This window comes from Heterocephalus glaber, unplaced genomic scaffold, assembly GCF_053883595.1.
Source record: "Heterocephalus glaber isolate CG9 unplaced genomic scaffold, H.glaber_assembly_v1.0 deba00001600, whole genome shotgun sequence".
NCBI classification, from domain to species: domain Eukaryota; kingdom Metazoa; phylum Chordata; class Mammalia; order Rodentia; family Bathyergidae; genus Heterocephalus; species Heterocephalus glaber.
This window is the reverse complement of record NW_028258372.1, coordinates 29,866,849-29,887,006: the sequence shown is the minus strand read 5'-3', so window position 1 is coordinate 29,887,006 and position 20,158 is coordinate 29,866,849. Positions and strand designations below refer to the sequence as shown.

Genomic DNA, 20,158 nt, shown 5'->3' with positions numbered 1-20,158 from the left:
TGATTCTGAGTATCTGGCTTTTAATGATTAACAACAAATGGAACTGAAACTAAACATTAATTCTTAGTGAAGCCACATAATCAGCTAATTTTTTAAATGGTAGAATATTTTTAAATGTTTAACCTTTTATTTTAATGGTAAATTGGGCTTGATTTTTAAGTTAAAATTGAGCTAGCATAAACATTATTATAATAGAAATTTTAAATGACTGCAAAACTTTTTAATATAGCAGTGACTCGGTATTCAACTAACCCAAATTCTTTTTTTTTTTCAGAAAAGACAAATTTTGTATTTCAATTTGTTCAGTAAGGAAGTAACAAAAATTTTTTACCCTCTATTCCCTAAATCCATAATTAAATTTGGTATATACTTTCTAATACTAAAATTGAGGATTTTTTTGTTTGTTTTTGGTACCGGGGATCGAACTCTGGTCCTTGTGCTTGCGAGGCAGGCAGCAGAACTTCTGAGCTAAATCCCTGACCCGAGGATTTTTTTGAATTAGTCATTTTTTTTTTTTTTGGTACCAGGGATTGGGCTTGGATCCTTGCGCTTGCATAGCAGGCGGCAAAACCACTGACAGGCCCTGAATTAGTCTTTTTAAGATGCTAATTATGTAAATATATTTGACAGAGTAGGAAATAAATACTTATCTACTGGTTCCTAAATCATTCTCTCTTTTGTCATTAATATAATAAGGCTAAGGAAATTAATGTTTTATTATAAATTGAAGATATAATTTTAACATTTTTCTATAATCAAGAAGTTTTCTGTATTATATAATCAAAAATCAGTTACAAATACACATATACATCACTTATAAAATACATTTTTTGGAAAAGTGGGAAAAATACTGGGTCATTATTCCTCTGCAGATGAGTTGATACTATGTAGGGGTTCTGATGGCTTTATCAGGATACTCTTCCACATCACAGAAGAACATTAACTCTTCACTAAGATCCAGGCCTGGTCTATAAGACAAAAATAGCCAAGACAATCCCACCAGAAGGGCCACCACCAAATTCACCACCATCCATGGGTGCAGAATCTGTTCCTCAATTCCCGTGGCCCAGAGGCTGCTGTTAACAGAAGAAGGTGTGTAAAGGTGGATTCTGTCACTTGTCATCTGCTGGCTCAGAGACAGTATAAGAGCAACAAAGTACAAAAAAGATGCTAAAGCTGTTGGGTCCAGGGCAAAAAAATTTCGGATTGCTGCTGATGTCTTAGCAAAGTCAGCTCTGTCAAACTCTGACTGTACTTGGAGCCAAAAGCAAGTACAGGAGGCTCTGGAATGGGTATGCTAAGGTCTTGTACTGCAGCAGAAGGTTGAGGAGGTTCGACAGCTGTGCACCCGCTAGCGCATAGATCACAGCAACATTCCACACAGCACAGCCCACCAGGAAGCCATGAGAAAAGAGACCAACCATCCTGAAGGCCCGGTGCACAGAAAGCACCACATCTCTGGCACTCCCGCAAGGCTTCACGTCCATGGTCATGTCAATGTCTTCCGTGGTCTTTATCAACTCTGAACGGTCAGCAGCCTGGAATTGCCGACTTTTTTCTACAAATACTTTGCCTACAGGCTGGCTAATTCTGGTGGGTGCAGTGAATCTAGACTGTTGCTGTGGAACTCTTTGCTCGTCAGTAATTACGTCCTCATCTTCTATTCCTAGTTCATTGGCATACTGTAACTCTGCTGGCTTGGTTTTTTTTGCCTTCCTTCGAGGTTTTGAGTAACTGTCTCCTCAGCTGGGTCCACATCAATACCATTTTCATTTCGTAATGAAGGTGGACTAGATATCTTCTTTTGGGTGAAGAAAGTCTCAGGCTCAAGAGGTGGCCTTGTCTTCTGCCTCCTTTGATCCTCTCTGAGCTCTGCAGTTGGGAGCTCACTGCATACAGGTGGCCTATGAAGAACAGGCTCAGCAAGGCCTTCCAAAGAAGCACTACCTCCCAACAGTTTTGCTCTAGGCTTCTTTTTCTTAGGGTGACTAAGTAGAATATCATCTTGGCATGGGTGGAAGAGCTCGTGGAGGTCACACCTGCGTCTTCCCCATGCCGGCTGCTGCTGGGACCCAGGCCCTGGGCACCACACCCAGGCCTGGCTGTGCGCTTAACCCAAATTCTTAATTACTAAAATATTTCTGCAGCATTCTTAGAAAGATGAGGAATACTACATGAGCAATTAGCATTTTGGGTAGATATGATATTTAAATACAAAGAACACTACCACCACTTTGACCAAATATGTCCTCTAATGTATTCAGCTCATCTCAAACTTTCTACAATGCAGATATCTATTCTATATTATTTCTAAGGGCCTGAAATAAATATAAATTCAATCAGTGAATCAGCCATTTATGTTAGCTAATAAAGTTTATCTAAATGTCGATTAGCATTGCAAATCGATTTAAACAGTCTTTAGATTTCTCCAGTTAATCAGAGCACCATAGGTTACAGTCATACTGGCTAATGCCTCAGGTATTTGTTCTTTAAATTTTTGGCTAATGTATATGTTTTCATCTAAAAAGAAGCAATTTAATTGAATTATTATCCCTTACAAAACACCCATATCCCTTTAAATCACTAATATGAGACCAATAAAGATGAATGATGCCCAAGATAAAGTCCCTAGAGCAGTGGACAGGAGTTTGGAGTGGGAGCTGAGAACTGAGGAAAGGAGGGTTTATTGCCCAATGGTAAACACAGAGATTTCAGACTAGCCAATGATGGACCTTTTATTTAACTCAAATAGAACATTAATGCCAAACTGAACTTCAAGGAAACATCTTAACTGAGTTAAAAGCTTAGTTATTATACATACACCATTTAAAAACAAGACAATGTGGCATGTGATACATGAAACGATTTTTCTAGAAAACACAGAATTCAATGAAAACACAAAACGTGCTTTTTATAATCTGGTAGCGATAGCTTAGAAGAATTTTGCAAGTTTACATAAAGCATAGATGCTACTGATAAAAACACATGAGCAATATGCTTGCTAGAAATATATATTCTACTTTGGAAACTTAGTTTTAATTTTGAGACATATATACTGTTCAGGTTAAAAATACACTTCGTGGAAAGGCTGCATCATGCTATACAAACACCATTATTCATAATATTCAGTTCCCCTTTCAAAATAAGCATTTTCTATGCAGCGGTGATCAATTTCACTAACTACCTGTTACATATCTAAACCAACTGTCTATCTGAAACTCCCAATGTCTAAACAGCATCAAAATTCCTAGTGGCAAGTAGTCAAGACAACACTGGCAAGGTGTAAGGAAATAGGTGTAGGAGATTTTTAAGTTTCTAATGTGCTTTTCCCATCAACTTGCATGGAACCACACCTAAGGAAAATCCTGAACATCATTTGGCAGCAGTACTGCGTGGCATTTGGATGCACTGTACCTCTGACACACCAGCATCATCACGGCCAAGGAAAGCATCGACTGACCAAAGAATAAGCCCCGGAGAAAGGTAATAAACACCTGGCCAGAGTTACGAAGTGAAAAGGAAGAGTTCCTGTCCATAGCAAGTGCGGTGCGGATCAAAATGGAGAGAGGCGTCAGGTTCCTTCACTCCCTCGCCCGGGGTGGCGGTCTCCCTTTGGCCTCTCTCCTTCCTCTCCTCTTCCCCTTCAGCCTCCCACCTCTGTCACTTTTTCCCAGCTGTGTGAAGGGAACCACGCTGCACCACTCTGCTCACCTGTCGTCGTTTTGCCATCCTTGGTCCCCTAGCAGCAGATCTCGAAACCTGTACCTGGGAGGCAGAGGGGGCACTTCGCTCTCCAAATCAACCATCCTTCCTCAGAAGAGTGGGAAACATCAAACAACGGATGGAGGGCGGGAGGCAGCAGGCAGGGACCCGCCGCGGAGCCCGGGGGCCGGGGAGGGGCCGGCAGGGCGGGGGTCGCTGAGGCCGGAAGCCGAGCTGGGAGCAGGGCGGGCGCCGCTCTCCCTAGGGTGTGATGGGGATGACGCAAACCCAGCCCAGGACCCAAAGTCTGGCTCAGACTCCAATCAGCGCTGCCAAGGAACCGCCCCCAGGCTCGGCGCCGCCTCTGGTGCCCAGGACGGGGGAGGCGGGAAGGCAAAAGTTACTTCGCCCCGGAGCGGAACCAAATGCGCGGGGCCCAGGAAGAGGGGCGAGGGGCAGCGGCGCACGACGTGAGGCGCCGTCCTAACCGCCCGCGGAAAGACGCCCCCTCCAGGACGTCCTCCGCGCGCAGGGACGCAGCCCAGGCCGGCGGAGGCGCTCCGGGGGCTCCGGCCCCGGCTCGCCCAAGCCCGCTCCCCGCACACAGGCCCTCCCGAGCTGTCGCCCGAGGCCCAGCCAATGAGCCTCGCCTTCATTAGCATACGAGTGACGGCATGGGGGTGCCTTGGGGACAGCCAATGGGGGCGAGCTCATTAGCGGATTCAGGGGTTCCAGACCCTTCTCTGGAAAAGCGGGTGCGGGGCGCGGGGACTGTTGTGAGGTGCCCGGAGCTCCTGTGCTTTGGTTGCCTTCAGCTCGGGTGGGCGGGAGGAAAACATGCACCTTCCAGGAAAGGGAATCCCCGCTCCCAGCCCCAGGAAAGTCCCTCCCCCCACCACATTCTGAAAGAGGAGAGGTGTTTCCCTGATCTCCAGGCGCGAATGCAGGGCCACCTTAAGCCTCCACTGAAGATAAGCATTCAGATGCGTAGGAAAGCCCGCTGCAACCCAGGTAGGTCGCTGTTACTGCCGGCGGCGCTCCTCCGGGCAACATGTGAATCCCAGGGTGCAAACCTTACCTTCAAGAGTGCTCCTGGTAGTGGCTCACACAGTCAGACTGCAAAGGAGACCAAGAGCCTAGAGCGAGCTCTTCAGTATCCGCTGCTGCTCACAGGATGGCTGCTGTACAACCTGTAGTTCTGTCTGCCCCTAGGATTCTTTCCTTCAGGAACTGATTTCTGCGGGGTGCATTCAGACCCAGAAATACTAACTACCTGGCAGCCTGGGCAGAGGGAACAAAAAGACTGTTTCACTCTGCCCCTGCCTATAGTTAGGAACCTCATAATGTCCTTGGGGAAATAAGTTCATAATGAAAGTTGCACAGTATGAGAATCAATAATCAAAGAGCATGCAAAGAGATTAGACATACATACCTGTGTGATAACACACTAATGCATAGTGGGGCCGAGGAACACACTGAAAATTCACTAAACCTTCTAGACTCATTTACAACCTGCTTAAGGTAAGGGATGAAATGAGAAACAACCAAACGAAATAGTATGAATAGAGCCAGTGAGTTTTAAAAAAAAGTTTGGCTTATGAAAGAAATGGTGATTCATTTAGCGTGATAAACTCAATGGAGGTCATGTAGCAGACAGTTTTAAAGAAAGTTAAAATGCAGAAAGAAATCAGTAAAGCATGCAGTCACGTATAAAATAGGATGAGTAGTTGGAAGAGAATGGTAATATCCTTGTCTCTGACTTCAAACTCCATCCATTCTTCTAAACAATTCTTAAATGAGGTATGCTCCGTTAGGTGCCCTGACATTTCTAGGGAATTGTGAGTTCTCCGGCCCCTGACTCCCTCATACCCCTGGTCAGTCCCTATTATAATCTGACCTTTGTACTATTATCTGTGCATCTATTTTAGGTCACTTCTCCTCGCGGTGCGGCTTTCCATTCAAAATAACAAAATCTTATCAAATATTGTTGAAATACATTAAAAACTATTAAACCTATGAAATCACTGTTTTAACATTTTAGCTTCAGAGTTCTAAGTTCACAAAATCATTGTTCCTATGAAACTTTATATCATTTTGACAAATAAGAAAGTTTCTCATAACTCTATTGTTGAAGAGATAGAGACAGAGATGAGAGGTAGAATATCTGACTTTTATTTTAGACCTTACCATCTGCTCTTAAGATGGACCTCTGAAATTTATTTTTAATGTTCCAGGTTAATATTTGTATTCTTATAGTATGCATTTAACAGACCCGGAGGGCAAAGGGTAGGAGTGGAATAACTATTGAGTTATTGATTCCAGAGATGCTGAAGGCTAAAGAGCAAAAAAACTGCTCAGCTAGCAGTGGCACAGCACAGCTGTTAAGGATACTACTGATTGCAAAGAACTCTAATGTTTTAAACCAAACAAATTGGATCCATTTGCATAAATGAGGTACTGATTTCCTAAGAGCATGCCTTAAAATTGCTGGCAAAGTGAAAAAGCCCCAATTCCAAATTTAAGAAAAATTTTTAAATATTGCAACATAGATACTCTGGCATTCTTAAAATATAGCAAATTGGGGGCATCAAAACTTAAAGTTATAATTGGAAGATCCTTTTACTCTACTTTATACATTTTTTTCCTATTTCCTGTCAGAAGACTTTTCATTTTTTGTCATTAATTTGAACTCCTAGCTGTCCTACCTATGTGTCTATACTTTCATTCTTTTTTTTCCCTTATAATATCATATCATTCCCTGCTGTTAAAATATGCTAACCTCTTTCACTCTTTTTACCTTGGTTTTTTATTATCACTGTGTGCTTTTAATCTCTTATCTCATAGAGTCTTTCCTTCTGTGTGTGTATGAAAGCTTTTATTCTACTATAACATGAGATTCACTTTCTGCAAACAATTTTAAGCATGATTCTGTACGTTGCAATTCTGTACCTCACTGAAAGACCAGGGAATGATTATAGGATTGAAATTTTCAGTCCCCACCGTTGCTCCAAGCGGTAAGGAGGAAAGACTGAAGATTGAACAGACCACCAACATCAGAGATGGAATCCATTGTGCCTGTGTATTGATGCCCTGATATAAAAAATTTAAATAAAGTTTTAAAGGGTAGAGTTCCATGTTGGTGAATAAATGGAGGCTCTTGGAAGGCTGCACCCTTAGAGAAGGCATGAAAACTCTATGCCCTTTACCACATACCTTGCCCTATGAATCTCTTTCCTCTTGCTCTTTGCTTAATCCTTTATCCTTTGTAATAAACCACTCAGTGGCTGGGCATGGTGGCGCATGCCTATAATCCTACCTACCTGGGAGGTGGAGGCAGGAGAATTGTCAAGTTCAATCAAAAACTTGTCTCAAATTACAAATAAATAAATAGGCTGAGGTTGTAGCTCAGAATTCCCTGGGTCTAATCCTCAGTATAATCAACCCATCAATCAACCAACCAACCACTAAATATAAGTAAAATGTTTCCCATGGGTCTGTTAACTCTCTTTGTAAATTAATTAAACCTTAAGACAGGGTTATCAGGACCCTCAATTTATAGTCAGGTGCTCAGGTAAAACGTGAGGCTTACCACTGTCATCTAAAATGAGGAGCACTCTTGGGGCTAAGCCTTTACCCTTTACTCCTGGGGATATGAGGCAGTCTCCAGTAGATGATATCAGAATTGAATTGAATTATAGACAAACCAGTTGATAGCACTGGAGGATGGATTGGTTTTTGGTGGGGAGAAATATCCACACAAATTTTAGTGACCAGAAGTGAAGGAGTTGTGTTGAGTGAGAATGTGTGACAACCAAGAGACTTCCTTTTAAACCACCTGAGGGCATTTTATTTCCTTGTTTCCCTTAGACTGTTCTCCCGTCTTCTTCACAAGGCTGCTTCATAACTTCAGTATCATTTTATTATGGAAGACCTACCAGATCACTCAAGACGAAAATGCCACTCAGTCACTATTATATAAAACTATTACAGCATCAATTGCAATTGTTTATTGTTCTTTTAAGAAAGAGAAGTTTAATTTGGTTCATGGTTTTAGTCCATGGCTGGCTGGCTCCAAGGCAGAAGCAGCAAGGTAGAAGGGCGGAGGAAAGTTGCTCGTCCCATGGCAACCAGGAAGCAGCAAGGGAAGAGAGGAGCTGGGGAAAAGAACGTACCCTTCTAGGTCACCCTCTAGGGACCACCTCCGACTAGGCCCCAGCTCCTAACAGCATATTCAGGCGTGAATTCATCCACCTGTGACGTTTCACTCAACATAGCCTTTTTGGGGGGTCTTATTGGTGATTTTTATAGGTACAATGCGCTTGAAGACTTGTTAAGACCTCCGGGATACAGTTCTCCCATTGACGTGTGCGCCGTGGGGAGCGTACTGGTGGAACTGTATCATTAAGACCGCTTTTCCCAGGAACAGGTGAGGTCAATGAAATCTTTAAAATCTGCCAAGTTTTAGAAACTCCAAGAAAGTAAGTACTCTTGACCCTAAATCTGGATGACTTTTGATTATTTCCAACTTTCTACTTTACTTTTAATTTTATGTATTTTGATTATTTATAGGTGTTGCCTGTGTATCTAATTTTTCAAATAGTTTTCTACTTTAATGGTTTTCTTATACTTTTTTAAGTGATTAAGTTTATTGATACATTTTAGGTACACATAATGACCACACTCATCACGGGGAATTTGTACCTGGACACGATATATCTTGAGTCTTCTTTTTCTGGTTCCCCTATCCTCGCTTCAACCCTTCTTCCCCTCCTTATTTACAAAGGCTTTCTTTCCACTTTTCCTTCATTTCTCATTTTTTATTGTATTTTTAAGACTTACGGCTATCTAATTTATTGTATCAATTTATGTGCATTTTTTCCTGTTTCTCCACTCCCATTGTGTTACAAGTCCCGTAAGGGCAGAGGCTTTGTCCCTTTCGTCAGCATGCAGACTAGTGTTTGGTGTATTATATGGATCCAAAATCATAGTTTATAAAATCCGAATTTTGCAACCCCAGATCACTCGATCCTGAGCGGTTGAAGGACCTGTATCCTATCTTTTACAAAAGCAAACATACACAAAACCTTATTAAAACCCTCTCCTGACATTTCAGCATTGAGGTTCCGAATCCCGGAAGGAGCCGTGCTTGCTCTAAAGCTTACCTCTGCCCTTACTTCCGTTCACATCCGGGCTCATTGCCTGCCCAGGTCACCCTCCTCTCCACCTCCTGTCAGCCGCCTGCCGAGAAGCAGTAGTATCTCGTGCCGAAGCACACACGCTCTAATCTGGACTCTTTGGACTTAGACACTGGATCTGGCAAGTGTTAGCTGCTTGACCTGGAGCAGCTTACTCATTGTCTTTCAGTTTCCCAATCTATAAAATGGAGTCAAGTACTTATTTGGGAGAAATTAAATACATTAATGCATCTAAATATCTTAGATGCTCACCACATAGTTTGCTATTGTTATTATGTGTGTTTTTCAGAATGTTGGCATCCACACTTTTAGATTTTCCTTTTTTAAGTGTTTATTTTGTTAGTATATGTTTGTAGTATATAATAATTCATAAAAATTCATCTTAACAGAAACTCAACTTTGCTATTTATAAACTAATTAATTTTAATTATAGTTTCCAAAATTCATGCAACTGATTGAAATGCATTATCTATCTGTAAAGAGTTAATGTATGTACCCTCAGAACAATTGAAACAACAGAAATCTACTGAAGTAAAAAAGAAAAAAAATCAAGCCACTCTGTAATTTTTCTGATCTCCATTGTAAATAAATATGGGTAATCACAAAAGTACCTGAAATATTCTGCAGTTAGAAGACAAATCGTGTAGTCATTAGAAATTAAAACAAGCATCTTTAATTATATCTGTTACACCCAGTGAGAGAGAACCGACCAGAGACTGATATTAAATCCACACAGGAGTTTATTACTGGTCTGGACCCGAGCCAAGCATCGGACTGGAGCCTTGACTGGGGGGAGATTAACATATTTGATATACCTTTGAGGCCAGCAGTTTCTAGGCCCCCTATGGGATAGAACTAGTAAAGCAAGCAAAAGGTACAGAAGCGGAACGTCCTGCTGTTAGAACATTTGTAAAACAATAGTTGATTAATTGTTGTTTCTAAGAGACTCTCTAAGGGGAGGAGGTTTCTAAGCTTCCTCCTTTTGAGTTCATCTAAAGGGCAGGCAAGTGGGTCATTCAGCAGCAATATGGAGTCTGTCTTGCTAACTAGGGTCCTTTAATATCCACATCTAAAAATGTGTGTGTGTGTACTTTTTGAGTTCAAATGCAACAAGCTAAACGTGCTACAGAGCTAAATAAGTAATGCAGTTTGTACACTGGGTCCACGCAAATGTTGCGGTTGGAAAAAATAAGGATATGGTAAGAAAGCAATCTGGAAATGCCATCCCCACCTCAGTAATTAGGAGAAAAGTTCTACTGACTCCTACTCAAATATCAGTGCAAAATATATGAAAGTACTGGTTAATATGAAGAATTACAATGTATGCTATGTTAGAATATTAGGACTAACAGTTTTTGACAAGACATTTACACAGATTCAGGACACAAAAACAAAACATCTCTTAATTTGTCCTTTGTGCTTTCTATTTTCTTTTTTTTTTTCCTGACAAACCTAAAAGTGCACTTGTACTTTTAAGCCCTGGGAAAGTCACCAAATTGTACAATGTGGTACAGAAATTTTGAATACCACTAGATGTTAACGTCCTGAGAGCCAAAAGTGAGTTTTCAACTAATTTCCTAAATGAGGAATATATTGTCAAAATTTCTATCAAATTCTCTTAGGGTTAAAATGCTTCTATGGCTTATCTATTTTATTCAGTCAGCCTTTCAAAAATATTTTATCCGTGGTTCAATTAAACTAGAATGTGATTCTAATGAGGCCAAGATACATAATATAATATCATATCAAATAATTGTCTTTTAATTTTCTCATCATTTTTCCTTATATCTTATTTTTCTTCACTGCTAAAAAAATCCTTCTAAGGATTAGCTCCCTGATAAATACAGCTACAGTTAAGGACTACAGTGTAATCTAATTTTCCAGATGAAGTTCAGTAATAAGGAAACTAGGGCCAGGTCATTCATGTTAGAATCATGTGTAAGTTAATAATAAGAAATTGATCAAATAACAGAAAGCACAGATACTCAAATTATAACCCAACAGTAACAGAGACCACTATGAGCAACTGCAGAAGCTGAATTAGAAGCTGAAAGAAGAACCAACTCAATAGGTCAATTAAAAATTGATGTATATAGATGCTTGGTAAAAGGAGAAGACTCTAAGGGCTAGATTCAATCTAGTTCTTTTTAGACAATCTTTATCAAAAGGAACCATAGGAGCAACATAAAAGAATATGTATGTGGAAATTACGTATCTGTATTAGATCTCAGACAAGGAGATTTTACCATTATCTATAAAGGCTAAAGACAAAATGGGCTGGTATATCACTTAAATAGTTATTGATTATAACTAGGAGAATATTTGATCTACATTGTAATAAAAATTAAATAAACCTGTAATCCTGCATGTGGAAAAATTCAGATATATGACAGCTTTAGAAGACTTGACATAGTGAAGTAAGAAAGCCACCAAGGACATAGTAGTTTCTTTTGCATTTAATTGTCTTGCCTTCTATATCCTGCTCTGTAATTTCTGACAAGCTGTCAGAAGTTCTGCCATGTAGTATACCCACTTCCCACAAAAAGAGACAGACAGACAGACTTCTTTAAGCTTAGGATTCCTTGTAGAGCTCTGGAAGACTTTCTGGGGAAAATTTATCAAAGAAGGTCAGTGGGGTGGCATTCTCCCCCAACACCTTTACTCCATTTGATGCCGAGGCTGCACACCGAGGCACTCATCTTCCCTTCTCTCACTCACTGTGGGTTCATTTCAGCCTTGGCCAGCTGCCCTTGCCCCTTCTTCATCTTTGGAAGGAGCTTCTGCGCAGTATGACTTCCCTTTGCTTTTCCAAACAGGCAGGCTCCTCAAAAGGAGAACCCTGCTCCAGTCCAACATTACTTGATGATAAATAGTAAGTTGCTCCGATTCTGTGCTACATTACCAAGCTTTTTGACTCTTGATACAATATCCTCAGACCTACTGTATCAGTAATATTTTGTCCATCACTTTAACTTTTTTCTTTTATTTTTCAAATAATCAGAATCTGGGCAAGAAGAACATTATTCCACAAGATCCCATCCAACACCACCACATCTCCATAAGGAATTAGGCTTCTATAAATGTTTGCTAGCAGTGTTGCTGATACCTACTAGGCAAAATACCTCTTCCAGTTCTTCTCTTTTCCAGATATAGAGTGGTTTGATTTTCAATTTAGTATCTGGTCAGTGCTATAGTTCTGACTCCAAGTCAGAAGACTGCTTCACAATCACTTGAGCAATACATTGTTCCTGTGTGTGCTCAAAGGATTATAAAATGTTCAGGGAATTTTTTATTTATCACTTTCTTCTTCTTCTTTCCTCTTCCTCAGATTCTGGAGCTGTACTAAAGGACAATATGAACTTAGACACTAGCTGTACTTAAAGCAGTCCCTTTCTACCAGCTCTGTCCATCTGTTTTTAGACCATTTTTGTGCACCACAAAACTCTCTTCTCATAGGATAAATTATTTCATAGGTTAGTTATTTGATCTGCCTGGGAAATTGGCCCTAATGAGTCCATAACTCCTGTTTTCCTGGTATATACTGAACTCATACCCTCTGTCTGAATCCCAAGTTAACCACAGGTATGCTTTCCAGGCATAATTACATTTACTTGGAATTCTGACTTATACTTAAGAAGTGTCCAGTTTTCACCTCAAAGTACTTATATTAGCTAGGTTTATATAGCTCTATATGTACCTCTAAATGTATTTTAAAAAGTGAATGGACAATACATGTTGTGTGGCCAGCTTGCTTTCAGTTAGATTTTTATCACTTGCAAAATTTTTTCATCATTTATTCTTTTCCTGCTTCTAAATCCTTACCTCTTCTTTTCCTGTTGTGTATGGCATTTTTCTATTCAGTTATATCTGAAATAAACTTTTCACATATATTTCTCATCCGCAGCCTACATTCTGTTTCCCAGGCTGCTATATCTCAAAGAACATCACAAGGTTATGGAGATAACCTCTGCCTAACATGGGACCCGAGTAAGCCTGCATTGTGATGGAGCAGTTGCTCTGTTTCTTCCAGAATGATTTCATATATCTTTAGAGATGAAATATAAAGTTTTGAAAGGAAACTTAATTTATGTCAGTGTCTTTTAATTCATCAGGATAAAACTCCCCTGTTACTTTAACAAATAATCCCCAAATCTTAGGTTTTATTTACCACTCACAAAAATGGCATCATGGGTTGTGTTAGTGACTTTACTTTCATTGCTGAGACAAAATACCCAATACCCAAAGTTAAAAGGGAAGGGGTTCATTTGGCTTAGAGTTCATAGAGGTTTCAGTCCATAATCAGTTTCCCAGTAGAAACCTCCCTAGCTTTGTCTTTACAAGCTTTCTCTGAGCTCTGACTAGACTTCCACACAGAATAGCCTAAGGTGTTCCAGCTCTGCTTTTTCAGCTGGCAGCTCTGACTCTTTCAGCAAAGTCTCTGAATGTGAGGAAAATCCAGACAAACTTTCTGTCAAGCCATAACACAAATCTTCTGGAGGCCAGCCGCCAATGCAGTCCTTCTTCCCAGCAGAAACCTCCTGAGCCTGGTCTTTACTGGCTTTCTGGTCTTCTGAGCTTTGACCAGAATCTTCCATACAAAATAACCTAAGGCATTCAAGTGCTACTTCTGTAGCCAACATCTCTGAATCTTTCCTAACTCTTCCCCTTCCCACAAGCCAGTTCCAAAGCCACAAAGCCAGGTAATGTCACAGCAATAGCCCTACTTCTCTGGTACCAAATTTCTGTGTTAGTTTCTTTTCTCTCAGTGCTGAGACAAACTACCTGACACTCTAACTTGGAGGGGAAGGAGTTTATCTGGCTTACAGTTCATAGCAGTTTTAGTCCACAATCGGCGACTCCAAGGAAGGGATGACAAACAGTCATGGCAGAGCAGAAACAACATGGTGCACACAAGGTAGCAAATGTAACAAGGGAGTTTAACAGCATCTTTCTGCCCCTTTTATCTTATTCAGACTACTGGGATTAGGGTGGTGCCAAACTAATCACTCACATGTAGTGGTTTAGTAATCACATATCCTTAACCCCAGCTTCACACATTCCAGATTCAGCTACATCTGAGAAAGAAAGTCTCACTTCATCTGCATGAGGCTTTGGGGGACATCTAAACACAAACCATACTAATACCCACTCTCATGCTGCAGGGAGTGATAGAGTTCTCTACCAGACAAAAGGGGTCCAGTGGTCCTACATTCTAAAATGGCTCCTATTCCTAAAATGGTTCCTGATTACGGAAATGAGCCACTTCAGAATAGTGAAACCTACCCCCTCTGGAGAAGCAAAACCTAACTGGTTGCTCCACCCTGCTATCCACGTGATCCTCCCCTTCCAATCACCTGGCATCTTGTTGCTCAACTCAGGATACTCTCCCCACTGCACTGCCCTATATAAACCTCACCACAGTTAGTCTTCTCCCTCTCACCATTCTTTGAGGTAGCCTGGCAGCTCCTTCCCAATAAAGCCTTGCCTCGGGTGCTCCTGTTTTGGCTCATTTTCCTTTAGGGAGTATTTCTTTTCCTTCTTTTATTTGACCCACTCTGGCTCTACAAAGCCTTTCTTTTCCTACCTTTAAAACAATTTTGATACTGTTTGCACTTTTCTTGACCAATTCTTTGCTCAGGACAGATTTCTAAAAGGAGTCCTGAGTGGGTGGCCATGTGGCCCTTAGTTCAGGGCTTCTTTTTTTTTTTTTTTTTCTTAAATTCTTTTATTGGTACATTTTAGGTATACAATATGTTTACATTTATCATTGGGTGCTTGTACCTGTACATGATGTATCTTGGTTCTTATTTTTTCCCCATTCCCTGTGCACCCTTCACCCCCTCCACCCATCCCTATTTACAAAGACTTTGTTTCCATTTTTTTCTTTTCTCATAATTTTTCCTTTCCCTTCTTTCCTTTCCCCTTCCCCTCCTACTTCCCCTATCCCTTTGGACCTTTGCTTCCTATTTCAAATTATCAATTATTCATTTTAATCATTTTAACTCTTATTTACACTTTCAGTTTCTCACACTAGAGAAACTATTTGGTATTTACACATGTGTGTCCTATTTATTTCACTTAAGAGTATGGCCTCAATATGCATCCATTTAACTATAAATGTCTCTAGTTTCTCGTTCTTTATGGCTGAGTAGTACTCCATTTTATTAAAAAAACCACGTCTTCTTTATCCAGTTTCCAGTGGATGGGCACTTGGGCTGTTTCCAAGCTTTAGCTATTATGAACTGTGCCTCTATAAACATGAGTGGACATATATCGCTGTGGTATGATTCTTTTAGTTCTTTTGGGAAGATACCCACCAGGGGAATAACTGGGTCAAATGGGACCTCTAACCCTAGTTCTTTGAGGTATCTCCATACTGATTTCCATAGTGGTTGCACCAGTCTGCTCTCCCACCAACAATGGAGCTTCTTATGGATTAGTAAATCATGGAATTGCTCAGTTGTTTATTGACCACCTATTACAGGTGACTGTGTGGATTTAAAATGATGAATTGGAATTCAGCCTCTCTAATCAGGTTACTCAGCATGTAGGATTTAAGGAAACTTGGATTTTAAGAAAAAATCAGTTATTTCTCATTTTAAATTTCTCAAAACTCAGAATTTAATTAGGAGGGGCTATGACTGCTTTTCGTAGGGCAGGGCTGGAGCTAACTAAACTATTTTTTTAATATTCCCCTCTCTGAGGAAGTATCCCTAACTGCCTTTAGGGAAGAAAGGACAAAGGCTGAATCAAGATATTATTTCTTTCTGCTTAAAGAGATCATCAAGGATTTTTTACAGAGAGCTAATCTAAGCCATCTTCAATAGGAGTTATTCTGGGGTTCAACAGTTATGGACTTTATTCAGAGGGATGATCTAGTGAACCCCAGTAAAAGGAATTTAGCACATTCATCATTGGCTTTATCTGCATAACAGTTTGGAGTTTGACAGCCTTTAGGCAAAAAACAAGCACAAATTTTACCAAAAGATTAAAAATGTAAAGCTCAACCATAAGAATTGGAATGAAAAGACAAGTTGGGATGATTAAGGGAAGGAGCCAAGTTCAGACACCATAAGAAATTGGAATAGAGATTGTAACCAGTTGGGTCCTAGAACTGACTATTCACGGGGATTATCTATAAATCTGATATTTCTTTTTATGGTTTTAAGGTCTTCCTCCACCTAATGTGAATTACTTATCCAAAAACAAGAATTTTCATTTTTAAGTGTGCAAGTTCCTATGGTTTCAAGCATGAGAAGATCAAGGGCTTTGCAGTTTTGAAGGCCTATTTATACTAAGGAATTTAAAGACCCTTGCTCTACCTCTATAGCTGCACTGTGGCTTCTCAAGATATGGGAATAGCAGGAGACTCCCAGAAAGGGATAGTGTAGTATTTGGAGACCTCCTTTTTATATGTATCCCAGCTTTTTGTTAGACATTATTATTACTTTCTCTGTATGTATATCTTTTTGGTTATACTTTTCTGCTGGGTGTTTAAGATCACATCTAAATGAGACCTCTGTTAATCAAAATTAATCTCTCCCTGTATATATGTAAAGAAGATCAGTTAACATGCCTCCAAGATTACTTTTGAGGCCCCGTGCAGATCCTCTTAACTCTTATATAGTCTTTTGCACTAACAGTGTCATTGCCAGGATGGGTCACAGTGTTACTTGACCATATGCCTTCTCTTGGAAGCATGGGACATGTTTCTTTCTTTAGGAACCCTTCTTTTAGCAAAATGTATATTACTTGACTCTTGGGTTCTGAGATCTGAGAATTTCCCTGCTCAGGGAGTTGAGTGACTCACTAGAGTTGTAGGATCCTTTTACAGGGGTCCCATCATTCCCTGGGTCCTGATTGACTTTGGAGGACAAGGGCCACAATATTGGCTGTCTTGTTATCCTAGTTATCTTTTTTAGCTTTGATCACCAGGCTTCAGTTGTTGAACACCTAGAAGATCAGTTACACTAGTATTGAAGTGGGGGTAGTAAGTTTAACTATCATAATCTTACCTGCATATCAAGTACATTGACTGGAAAGTAAAGGTGCAGTGGAGACCCCAGAAGATTTGACCAGGAATGTAAATTATCTGAGGAGAGCTGCAAGAAATAAGCAAAGCCACCACAAGAGAGAAGTTGTAGGAGCTGCAACTGTCTGCAGTACAATAGCGGCAGAGCCACTCAAGCTCTTTGGCGTTCACATCTTGCCACAGTCTACCTGGGATGCTGGACATGGAACTATGGGGCTTAATATTTGGCCTGCTGGATTTTGACTTGCTTTGGTACCATTCCTTTCTATCCCCCAATTTGGAATGGGAATGTTTGTCTTATGTCATTGTATGTTGGAAGTGTTTAACTTTTTTTTCATTTGTACAGAGAGTTTGAAGGGAAAGTTTGCCTTAAATCTCAGAGGAGAATTTGGTCTTGGACTTTTTAACAATGCTGAAACTGTTGGGACCTTGACAACTCTTAGAGATGGACTAGGTGCCTATTGCATAAAGGGATGTGCATGAATCTTTTGGGGCCCAGGGGCAGAATGCTATGGCTTATATTTAGATGTCCCCCCAAAGCCTCATGTGGTCATAGGTGGGGCTTTTTTGAAGTGGCTGGATCTAGGGTGTGTAATACTGGGATGAAGGGCATGATGTTGGGATTAAGAGTGTCCCACCCTAAGTGTGGGTAGCACTACCCAAAAGGCAGGTAGCCTGGAAGAGATAAAAAGGAGAGGCTGTTGCTTTTGGTACTGCTAGTATTCATTGCTTGTGGCCTTCTACCTGCCATGCCATCAACTGTTTCTTCTCTGGCATTCCCCTCTGCCAGGCCATCCTGCCTTGGAGCCAGCTGACTATGGATTGAAACCTTTTCAAACTGAGCCAAAATAAACATTTCCTCCTTTAACTGGATATTGGTCATTCTGTCTTAGCAATGAGAAAAGTCACTAAGACTTTATTGTACGCAGAAAACTATGGGCATTGTGTTTATAAAACCAATTTTTTAAAAGATAAATGTCATCTTGATTGGTTGACAGCCTGGATGCCAACATGTCACCAATTTTAAAGACATCTTTACTCTTACCAAGCAATTTAAAATAGCTTACTCTTAAGCCAAGTAAACAATAAAGGTTTGGGCTAATACTGTGAGTGACCATTTAACTATACACCAACTTAAGTAGAGCATACAGTATTTCTGAAAGCTAACACACAAAAACACACCTATTAATCTAATCATACAGAACTCCTTATATTACCAAACTTTATTTGCAAGTTTTATGTAAGCCATGAGACTAGCAGATTTTTACTAATGATTAAATGAGTTTGGCTAATCTGAAAACCTATACAATAATTTTCTATAGCAAGTCTTAAACGAGCCAGAAATTTACAAAAGCAAAAATGAAAAGGAAACATGGAATTAATATGAGCTCAAAAAAATTTTAGTGAGCCAGGGATTTACCTCAGTGGCACCACACCTGCCTTGCAAGTGCAAGGTCCTGAGTTTGATGCCTGGTACAAAAAAAATTAATGAAACAGCTACAGTTTCTTTATCTAGTTATTAAAAGAGATTAGCAGGCAGATGAACAAACAAGATAACATACTGGATAAGTGAAATAATTACATTTAATCAGAGTGCACTATTAGATGCACTGGCCATGCTGAATTATAATAACTTTATAGTTTTATGTTTATAATTATAAATAGACTAATCAGTTAGAACTTTCCTTCAGGGTCATCAATTAGCACTTTTTAAAAATGTAAGTCACAACAGTATTTTTGAGCAATATTTTAAACTACCCTGAGTTTTTTTGTTGGTCACACTGTAGACTTATAACCAGTAGGAGACAGAAGGGAGAAAGAGATAAGAGCTATATATTGCTAGATAGAATCTATTATATCACCTGGGAGATGATAGAAGAGACATTAAGGCTTTCCAATATAAAAACAAAGAGCACAAATCTCACCTACCTCTTACCTCTTCAGTGTAATCACAATTAATAAAAGCATATAGAAAATGGAGAAATAAAAGGAAAAAGAAAAATTCCTCATTCAGAGAATTATCTCCTATTGGTCTTGGTGGGATCTCCAAATATAAAATTGTTAATTTTGTACAAACTAAACTAATAGTCTTACAAAGTCAAAGAATGAAATTGTGGGTAAAAGAAAGAAGTTAGGAAAGTGTTTACTGGAAGTAAAGAGAAGGACCCAATCAAAGAAGAGGACTACAGGCCAATCTCCCTAAGGAACATAGACAGAAAAATCCTCAATAAGATAGTGGCAAACAGAATGCAACAAGTCATCAAGAAGATTCTATACCATGACCAAGGTTAATTCATCCCAGGGATGAAGGGATGGTTCAACACTTGAAAATCAATAAATGTATACACCACATCAACAGAGCCAAGGACAAAAACCACATGATCATTACAGTAAATGAAGCAAAAGCATTTGACAAAATCGAACACCCATTCATGATAAAGACTCTGCAGAAAATTGAAATAGATGCTCTTTATGTCAATCTGATAAAGGCCATCTATGACAAACCAACAGCCAGCATCATACTAAATAGTCAAACACTGAAAGCTCCAAAATCAGAACAAGACAAGAATGTCCATTATCACCACACGTGTAAATATTCCATTGTTTCTTTGGTGTGAGAAACTGAAAATGTAAAAAAGAACCAAAATGTATAATAGATAATGTGAAATATGAAGAAAAAATTCAAATGGGAAGGGACACTAGGGAGGGGGGGAGGAGAAAAGAGAAAAAATGAGTGAAGAAAGATAAAATAGAAACAAAGATTTTTTTAAATAATGAGGGAAAGAGGGGTTGAAGTGAGGGGAGGGGACTGGGAAAAATAAGATATATCATGTACAGGTACAAATTCCATATGATGAATATGATCATTATGTATATCTAAATTGTATAGATAAGCTTAATTTTAAAAAGAAAAATAGCTCTGGGACTTCCTGGAGGGGTTCTGAGCCTTTTGCCCCCCAACCCTACACCTTTGATTTTTCTCTAGGAACCTGGGGAGAGCCACTAGCTAGATCACATTGTCTCTCTTCTACACCGCTCACAGTTCTGTTTTACTGAAGCTCATTTTTACCTTTCTCTCTGAGAACACAGTGACTCTTTCAAAAGTTGATGGCTACATTTTAATCATTTCAGTGTTTTTAGTTCCAAGCATAACTTATGGCACATATTTATATGTTATTATTAGTAAACATAATAATTCACCAATTAGTAGATATTTTGTAGACCATAC

The 20,158-nt window shown here is 39.7% G+C and overlaps 2 protein-coding genes and 1 pseudogene across 5 annotated transcripts in view; 1 reads left to right on the top strand and 2 right to left on the bottom strand.

Moving 5' to 3' along the window:
• Rgs13 (regulator of G protein signaling 13) overlaps positions 1–3,850 on the bottom strand; it is a 102,469-nt gene extending 98,619 nt beyond the window's left edge. The window contains exon 1 of the mRNA XM_013078942.3: positions 3,712–3,850. The gene's annotated coding sequence lies outside the window, so the exon portion shown is untranslated. The remainder of the gene's footprint in view (positions 1–3,711) is intronic.
• LOC147823148 (transmembrane protein 237 pseudogene) lies at positions 359–3,806 on the bottom strand (annotated as a pseudogene).
• A 526-nt stretch (positions 3,851–4,376) lies between the features above and the next one.
• The window catches only part of LOC147823146 (uncharacterized), a 456,826-nt gene continuing 441,044 nt past the window's right edge, over positions 4,377–20,158 (top strand). For 2 of the 4 annotated variants that reach the window (XR_015444185.1, XR_015444186.1), the window contains exons 1-2: positions 4,377–4,713; positions 8,011–8,128. Coding sequence is in view for 2 of the 4 variants with exons in the window: in XM_087193817.1 (XP_087049943.1) it covers positions 4,377–4,713; positions 7,570–7,796 (564 nt within the window). In the remaining 2 variants the exon portion in view is untranslated. Of the gene's footprint in view, positions 4,714–7,569; positions 7,983–8,010; positions 9,450–20,158 lie in introns of those variants that run through there. The other 2 variants (XM_087193818.1, XM_087193817.1) reach the window with 2 other exon arrangements.